General features: G+C 36.0%; 1 protein-coding gene across 1 annotated transcript; it reads left to right on the top strand.

Moving 5' to 3' along the window:
* The first annotated feature begins 1,479 nt into the window (after positions 1–1,479).
* LOC110166872 (ankyrin repeat and protein kinase domain-containing protein 1-like) lies at positions 1,480–8,720 on the top strand. Its single transcript, XM_020932201.2, has 12 exons — positions 1,480–1,730; positions 2,408–2,648; positions 3,244–3,535; positions 4,621–4,769; positions 4,844–4,893; positions 6,016–6,171; positions 6,255–6,337; positions 6,428–6,446; positions 6,519–6,574; positions 6,658–6,703; positions 7,995–8,237; positions 8,319–8,720. Exons 2-12 carry the CDS (start codon positions 2,485–2,487, stop codon positions 8,342–8,344), a joined length of 1,284 nt encoding a protein of 427 aa, XP_020787860.2. The 5' UTR covers positions 1,480–1,730; positions 2,408–2,484; the 3' UTR covers positions 8,345–8,720.
* Positions 8,721–9,375: the final 655 nt, after the last annotated feature.

The following is a 9,375-nucleotide window of genomic DNA, read 5'->3' as shown; positions in this document are numbered from 1 at the left end:
GTAAAACCAGGTGGGTGGAGAAGAGGGAGGGGAGACAGTGATGGAGAGCACAGGGGGGCTACAGCAGACCGCGCCTATCCAACAGAAAAGGAGCAGGGGATAGGAGTAGATCTAGACCATGCACATGGAATGGAAAAAGATTAGAGGTCTAATATGAGACCAAAATATAGTTGAGACAAAAAATATGGAATTATTTGGCTTAGACCTACTTACATATAAATTATTGTTTGGGTAGTTTATTTTTTTATTTTGGAAATGTAGCTATGAACTATGAACACAGTCCCATAAAGGCATGATTATGTTTAATCAGAAGTGATTTTTACAGCTTAAGTGGGTAAAGAGTTAGCAATCATTTACTTGAGTTACCTATTGAATGCAATCTGTTCTAGTATTAAGGCAAAGATAATTTTTTAAATGATTTTTTTTTTTTTTTTAAATTGTACAACAGCACAGCATGTGCATATTTTGATCAATTTTAGGTTGCAGACAATGTTGTGTGAGTATATTAAGATGTATTTTTAATCATTTTGATGAAGTTTGCATGCAAATATTCTAAATTAAGAAACAAAACAAACAAATAAAACAATTTATGAGATTACCTGTTTGCTCTTAATTTCATAGTTATATTTCATATTTATTATTATTTCACTATTTATTTTGGGTGATTTAGATATGGAACTTTCCTAGTAAAAATCTGTTGTCTTTAGAGGTGATTTTATTGAATTTTGACAGATACCTCATTGTTTAATTTTGAGATTGTACATTGTTGTGCAATGTCATGTGAACATGTTCTTGTGGTTGCTATCATCAGAGGTGGGTAGAGTAGCCAAAAATTGTACTCAAGTAAGAGTAACATTACTTCAAAATATTAGTATATTAGTAGAAGTACAAAGAAGTGGTCCATGAAATTACACAATTAAGAGTAAAAACCATTTGGCCAACTACTACTGAAAAATGAGTAACTCAAAGAGTTACTTGAGTGAGTAATTCAAGAGTTGGGATGTAGTATCTGATTTTTTATTTGAAGTTCAAGTAATTAAGGATTAAAAAAGATTAAACATTAACAACAAAAGGATTAAACATTAAATAATGCAAGATCTAGTATTTTCAAAGGATAGACAAAAAACAAAAACAAAAAAAAAAAACACTAAATCATATCTGATCAAGAGGTGCAAGACACACAAATGTCCAAATCATTTCATATTGTCAACATAAAGCTTTTGTTATTTGCAGAAGGAAGAGTAACCAAAACTTTTATTCAAGCAATAAAAAATATAACTGAAGTGTATTACTAGAAAGGTACTTTAAAGAGTAAAATTGCTGGAAAAAGTTACTCGAGTAAATGTACCTGAGTACTACCCTCTTTTGGCTGTCACTCACTGAATAGGTATCAGTGGACAGCTTTGGTTCTGCCCCCTGACTTCATCATACTTACCCTTAGACTACGTACTCACCACTGTACAGCCCGTGTGCAGCCACAGCCGATTCAAGAAGGAGGGATTAAGAAGGCACAGGGACGACACTTTATTACCACAAACTTGTTCCAGTTCCACTTTCACTTTCCCTCTGTTCTGACAAACCATTTCACTACAATTTAGAGAGAAAATACGACAGCGTTAGCCTACAGCATCGAGTTTGGACTTTGAAGAAGATAACTAGTGAAAAACTGGAGAAAGTTCATTACAAACTAACCACAACGTAATAATATCTGACGTTTAGCCTATATTGCGGTATGTACCATAACACATTTTACTTTTATTTACATAATTTACCTGTCTGAGCTAACAATTTCATGTTTTGCTAACAACGCTAACTACTTGGGAATTCTTTCAGTAATGCCAAGCTAGCACAACTTTATTTTTATTTCGAATATACAGGAATATATACGGTCATAACGGAATGATATAAAACTGTGAAAAGCAAACTATTACCGGTGCGTTATTGTCACATGTGCGGCACCGGTAGACGAAGTTTTGGTTATAGTTGTGTGGTTGCAGTCCCTCACCTGCGGCTGTTCTCACCGCTCCGGGAGGAAGATGGCGCTCCTCCCTCACCGTGCAGGGAGCCTGGATCTGGGAGGAAAGGGAGAACCACAAAAACGATTCTGGGCTCAATATTTCCTTAAGTATTTGTCAGAGGTACAGAGGTGGGCAGAGTAGCCAAAATTGTAATAAGAGTAACCTTACTTTATAAAATTAAGTAATTACAAAATTATGACAAAATAATATTACTCAAGTAGAAGTACATAGTGATGGTCCAAGAAATTACTCAAGAGTAAAACATTTTGGGAAAACCTCTACTCAAGTAAGAGTAGCTTAAAGGATATAACATCTGATTTGAAGTGAATGTAAGTGGAAAGAGAACACATTAAATCACGCACAAAATCTGGTATTTTGTCTCTTTACAGGCGCTCATTATAGTCCTGCACAATTTATAATTCCTGAAGAAGACCTCCTCAAGCAGTGGAAATAACAGATAACAAAGATGGCGCTGTCCCCTTCCCAAGAGACTGTGGTGCGGGCAGAGAACCTGGTGCCGGTGGAAGACTGGCACGAGGTGGGCAGGGGCGGCTTTGGATGGGTGTACAAGGCCCGGCACAAAGACTGGGGCTTCGATGTGGCTGTCAAAATATTCAAGCAAAATACCAGGTAGGGATTGTTATGTTTTGCCAAAATTAGGATATAATGAGTATTATTTAAATTTAGCAAGTCCCATGAGATTAGCCTTATTATACTTCCATGGATGAGTGCCACAGCAATGGATCTGACATTTGGAATGTAAAATTGTACAATAGGACAATGAGCTTCTCCCTGATTGTGTAGTGATAGCGTGGGGAGCAAAGGGAGGGGAGGCTCAGAATGTCAAAAACAAAAGGGACACTTAAAACATGTTACATGTTATAAAACATTTTTATGGGTAACACCTTGATCTAAATATGCTATGTATTAGCAGTTAATACTCTATAGAAGTAACCCCCCCATGCATTATTATTATTATTATTATTATTATTATTATTATTATTATGGTGTAGTGTTAAACTTTTTAATATACAATTTATGAATTCCATATAACTAACCAGACACATTATAACAATTAAACAATTATAATGTGATTACAGAACCCAACGTCTGTACTAAACTGGAATCATTACTAATCCCAAAACACAGGGAAGCTTTTTAACCAATTTAAACACTGTTTGCAAACTAAATTTTTTATCTTGATTTTGTTTTTTCCAACATCTAGTCACATGTTCAAAGAGGCTCGCTTCATGGACCTGGCATCGCATGAGTTTGTGCTACGAGTGTATGGGATCTTTGAGGGTCCTTCAGGACAGAGGGGACTGGTAACAGAATACATGAAGAGGGGATCTGTTGAGACCCTGCAGAAACAAATGTCTGGAACCCCACCCTGGCCCCTGGCGTTTCGACTGGCCCACCAGATTGCACTGGCCATAAACTTCCTCCACCTCAAGAACATTGTGCACCTGGATCTAAAGCCAAATAATATTCTCCTGGATGATATGCTCAATGCAAAGGTATGGTTCTGTTCAATAAATGTAGGCAGGTTGTGTTCATATCATGTCTTCTTAAAATATTATTTACATGGTTGGGCACAGGGCAATTCTCTGGTAAATGGCATAATGGCATAATATCCACATAGAACTAACTACATGAAAAGACGTAGCTGGTGTTTCTGAAAAACTACAGAGGATTTTCGGACAACATGAGATCCCAGTCTATTTCAAACCTACGAACAGTTTAAGACAGAGACTGGTCCACCCACAGGACAAAACACCGAGCCACAAACAAAGCAATGTGGTCTACTCCATTCAGTGCAGTGAAGACTGCAGTGAACGCTACATTGGAGAAACTAAGCAGCTACTTCACAAAAAGATGTGCCAACACAGATGAGAGAGCAGCAGTGGTCCTCAGTCTGCCATCCATCTCCACTTAAAAGCCATGGGCTACTCATTTGAGGACAGCGAGGTACATATTTTAGCCAGAGAAAAGAATTGGTTTGAGAGTCCCTGTTTAGAGAATCCTTCTCTAAACAGAAATGGAGGCCTCAGACACCACCTATCTCCTATTTACAACTCCATCCTCAAACCTAATTTAAAACAAACAAAAGAACAACAGGTGTAGCCAGGTCAGGTCCAGAAGTGTGGAAGCTCCATTATGGCTATGAATTTTTATTCTAATTAGACCCGACAACCTGTACAGGTCAATAGACCTAACTAACTAACAGAAACTGTAAACAAGTAGGTGTGGTATTTTCAGAGTAGTTAGTTAGCTCCTCCTTGCTGACAGATATAAAGAAGTGTCCACCAGCATTCTGACCAGAACTGAAGAAGCAGCTTGGATGAGCTGCGAAACGTCTTCAACCAAACTAACTTTTGTCCAGTCGACAAACTGAATTTTCTCCTCACCATGGATTCTACCTGGACGACTGAGGGATTCTTCATACATGAAAAGAAATATTTTTTTTACCCTGCCTTAGTCGATTCGTAAATAATGTTCAGATTCAACATCTGTGTTTATGCGGAATACTGACATAATAACATGTATGCTAACTATTACCCAATGATGCCAAATTAAATTCTACTGTATGTTGCTTGTGCAGTTAGCAGATTTTGGCTTGTCTAAAGTCTCCATGAGTGCTGTGGTGAAAGAAAGAAGTTTTCAAGATGGACCTCAGGGCACATTTGCATACATGCCACCAGAAGCCTTCAAAATCTTATACAAACCAGTACGAGCTTTTGACACGTACAGGTAATGTGATCTACATTTTTAAATTTTGTATTCAATATTTAATTTTTTTAATATCCTTAACTTGTCCCCTTCAGTTATGGCATTCTTCTCTGGGCTATCTTTACTGGAAAAGAACCATATCAAGGTAAATATAGTGTTAACAGACTCCTTATAATGTCATCAGAGTTAACATTTCCGTAAGGGAGATGACTAGAGGCAAACTGACGAAACCATAATATTTTCAATGGTTAACTGACATCAGATCCAGCTGCTAATGGTTTTAATTATTTTTTAACAAAAAAACATTTTCAACTTCTGTTACCTACATTAATCATAATAATGTTTATTTTACATTATCATTTGGTTTTGTGCAGATTAGCAGCTATAACTGCTCTCCTCGATGGGCTTCATTTGGTTGCAACCAAACGCTATGGGGGATACTTACATAGTTCACTTCTATTAGTGCAGCAGATTATTTGCATATTTAAAGAGAATCGTTCACTTTGGAATAAAAGCATGAAATTTTCACAGATACTCTCTAAGGGTCACTTTTTGGGAAAAAGGCATTGGCCACCCAAAAATTCAAACTGGCGGTCATTTTTCAAGACAGCTGCTATTTCTGTCAAATGCTTATGTTGAGCGTTCAAACTGTGATGTAGGTGTAGCATTTTGTGAAAATACTCTGTTAAGAATGTTTTTTTTTTTTGGAGAATGGTGCTTGTCCCTCAAAAAATCAAGATGACAACCATTTGATGGTTGAGATGCCACCACCATTTATCAAGATGGTGATGCTTGATAATGCTATCATCAAGATTGGTACAAACATTCTTCAAGGAACATTCTTGTGGAAAAAGGTGTGTGCCACTCAAAAAATCAAGAGTTGGACACCATTTTCAAGATGGCCACTTTTTCTGTCATAGCTCAGTTTAATGTGTTATGAAAGGATTAGCTTAATTGGGTGAATGTCTTTATACAACCAGGGCACTGGTGACTTCACTTCTGTGAAACAGCATGGGCTTTAGTGTTAGCTGATCTAGTTTTACTTACACTGTAGTTTTTGACCATTATAATAGTAGGAAGAACAGGACCAGAACTGGTTTATTACATTATTTCTCCATTAAAATTGCACTATGTTCCACTATCTCCAGTTGCCTCTATTTTGGAATTTAGAGTGTATTTGTGTATATTTTTTAAAGGGTCCAGTCTGTAATATACGTACCATTTTATAATTTTTTTTTTACATCATCTCATCCATGTCTATTTACAGGGGCTATGTATAGTCTTGTAGAACTCAGAATACCCGAAGGAGACAGGCCTCCATGTGAAGATCTCCTAAATCTTCAGGTAGAGGGAATAACAGATGTAGTTGGTCTCATGAAGAACTGCTGGGACATGAACCCTGACAAGAGGCCACATTTTAAAGGTATATTATGCACAGAGTGATGGTTTGTTGTAGCTACATATTATGGTAATATTAGGGTATTTATTTTACTGACTTTGTTATAGATTGCCTTAAAATCACTGAAAGGCTGTTCTTAAGACACAGCAGTGGCATTCAGCAGACAGTCAATGAAGTCCTGACAATACTGGTAGTCATATTTCACAACTACAGTTTTCAAAGTACAGCCTTTTTAAAATTGTATTTTGATTGTGCGTGTGCATTTTTTTTTTTTTTGTAGGACTCACCAAATCACCAAGGTACTGACATAATCACCTAACACCTTTGCTAAAATAGTATTGCTAAAATGTATTTTATTTACATTTTTGAAGGGGCAGCTAAAATAAATGATGTTGTGGACCAAGCATCAGTCATTGAAGTGAAACTGGTCAGTTAGTATGTACACTTGATGATTAACTATGTCAAATGTCAAAATATCAAACATTTTTAAATGTATGCTGTTTACCTCAGGCCTCCTTGAATATATCTGATAAAACAATGACAAGAAAAGAAAAAGGTATGGAAACACACACATACTTTCAGAGACACAACAATTATCAAAATAAACCTACTAACTTTTACGATTAGATCAGCTGATCTGCATTCATTTGAATTTTATTTACACTTTTCAGGTTATTTTTACTCTTTAAACATAAAATTAGAGCTGTAGGCCTTTGTTATTTAGTCAATTCAAATTTGTATCAGTTGACCATTTAGACCAACAGCAGAAAGGAGAAGCTAGTGAGTGAGTTAGCTGAAGATTTGGTATTTTTTGTTATTCATATGTAATAAGACATAAACTCTTAAACTCATGATTCACAAGTTTAATCTGTCTTTATATAAATACATTGTTTCCTAGTACTTTTTTCTGCATATACAATATAATTCTACTTTTGCATGAACTACCATGCAGGTGTAGTCTTACACAGAGTAATGTGTAATAGTTTTGAGGAATTCTGCCATACCTTCTTCCTAGTTGACTAATCAATCAGCAGGACATGTGGCAATCAAAATGATCCTTAGTCTTAGATATGTAAAGTGTATTACTGAAAATGTAATAACCAATCCATTAGTTCGATAGAAATATATGAGAACTTTATTTTTGATAGCCATCAAAAGCAACCAAGTGCAGAATGTTCGGTGCATGCATCATTACCCCCAGATATTAAAGATCTTCTAAATATGTGGCAATGTGGTTAAATTTTATGTTAATATTTTACACCTGATGTCATTGTTACATTCTCTGGGGATGTGATGTTAACTGAAGGTTCTGTCTAGAGCTCTGTTACTCAAATTAGACTTTAATCTGAGTTTTATTTGAACACAATCTGACCATAAATAACTGCCTTGGCTAGAACTACATGATCTGATTTGTCCTGTTAAGCAAGTCTCTTTCAAACAACATTATAGTCACAAGTTAGCTAACATTAACTCCCAGTTACATATTCAGTTAATCACTCTCACCTTGTTGAAAGTCAAACACTTCAACTGGACCATGAACACTTGTAATGATCACAGGCTCCTGAAAATGTATTGTTAAAATCCATTTTGTATTTTATCTTCTTAAAACCTTTTGGTAGTTATTGCTAATGTGTGCATTGTGTCACTACCGTAACTGCTAAACACTGAACCATACATACACATAGAACCCCTCCAGCGTGATGTTACAGTAAGGTATCAGTTGGTTCTTGGATCTAGTCAATCAAAATAATCAGGTTCAGCATTTGTGAATTTATGTTATTGCTGTAGAATTTATAAAAAACACCAATTAGAAAAATAAAAGTTCTGCTTTTTCTTTTGAATCCTAGCCAAGTTTGTTGATCACCACAGACCTGCCCTCATCCAAAGAGTGTCGCATGTCCTAGCCATAGCAGAAGAACTGGGAGACATGGTGCACAAAGAGACCTACAGCAAGATCCGAGCCAAAGAGACCAATGAGGACAGACTCCGAGTGCTCTACTGTGCCACATTAACTTCGGGTGGTGAGAAGGTGAGCGCAGCCTTCTACGACGCCCTGAAGAAACATGAGCCCTATCTGATGGAGGACCTGGGTACAATCTCTACTCACACTTTGGCAAATATATCCAATGTATATAGATATTAGATTGTAATATTTATGTCTTTTCTTTCAGAGAGTCAGCCAGGCCATTCAAAATGAATCTCCAAATCAAGCTAGTGTTACCTTTTAAAAGGGCATACATTTGCAAAATTTTTATTTATTTATGTGTTTTTTTAATTTTTGAGTTATTAAAACAGCATACGACATATAGCTATTTGCGCGGCTGCATGATTTGGGGAAAATATCTGATCGTGATCTTTCGGACAAGCATTAGGATTAGATTTGAAATATATTTTTTAATAATAGGATATTGTTCGAGGTTCATATTTTGCCTAAAAGAAGAATTGATAAAAAAAATAATACTGTTTGTACAGTTCTGAACTACAGAGTTAGCAGTTTATATGCAGAATAATACCGGATATTGTATTTATTATAAAGGAAATTATGGTACATTAAAATTTTACCTTTGAAAGTTTTGCTAATTGCATCCATGATATGTTGTGTAGTGTTTATTGTGACAGGAGTAATTTCTATTCTACGTATTACAGAGGTGTATGGGTACAAAGCTGTTGCATCCCTCAGTGTCTGTCAGGAGCAGTCAGTCAGTGAGTCACCTGCAGATGATAGTGTGGAGGGCATCCCAGGCAACAATCTTACTTCTCTCACCCACTCTTATTTTCATTAGATTATAGTTAGATTAAATTTGATTAAACACCGATAAATGCATGCTTAATATGAGATATTCAGTATCTAAATAGACAACTTCATGATGGAGAGTTACGAGTTATCACTACGCCAAACATTCAGCCTTTAAAATTGCTGTGCCTGATTTTTGTACCTTCTTATTATGTGAAAAACAGAACTAGTTCATTTTGTTATTCCTCACTTACTTTATGCATAATTATTCACCGTCATGAGTTTATGAGCACTTTTAAGAACTCTCAGACACCATTGCAGAGTTTTGGTGTGACTGTTAAGCTAACAACAACTATCATACTAATGTGCACTTCCCGATTATAAAGTAAGATGAAAAAAATATAAAATAAAATACTTTCTAATTAGATCCAGACATCATGCAATGGACATATTTTGACCTCAAGAACTGCTTACACAATATATCTTTGCTCATG

Source organism: Boleophthalmus pectinirostris, unplaced genomic scaffold, assembly GCF_026225935.1.
Source record: "Boleophthalmus pectinirostris isolate CB_2022bp ecotype Guang Dong unplaced genomic scaffold, ASM2622593v1 HiC_scaffold_2, whole genome shotgun sequence".
In the NCBI taxonomy this organism is placed as follows: Eukaryota; Metazoa; Chordata; class Actinopteri; order Gobiiformes; family Gobiidae; genus Boleophthalmus; species Boleophthalmus pectinirostris.
This window is presented reverse-complemented; position numbering and strand designations above follow the sequence as displayed.

What these genes read in the sequence shown, in the direction of transcription:
- LOC110166872 (XM_020932201.2), top strand. Translation starts at nt 2,485, where the DNA reads ATGGCGCTGTCCCCTTCCCAAGAGACTGTGGTGCGGGCAGAGAACCTG. An exon ending in ATGATATGCTCAATGCAAAG is followed by an intron (nt 3,536 to 4,620) that starts GTATGGTTCTGT and finishes TTGCTTGTGCAG; the next exon opens with TTAGCAGATTTTGGCTTGTC. An exon ending in AATGACAAGAAAAGAAAAAG is followed by an intron (nt 6,704 to 7,994) that starts GTATGGAAACAC and finishes TTTGAATCCTAG; the next exon opens with CCAAGTTTGTTGATCACCAC.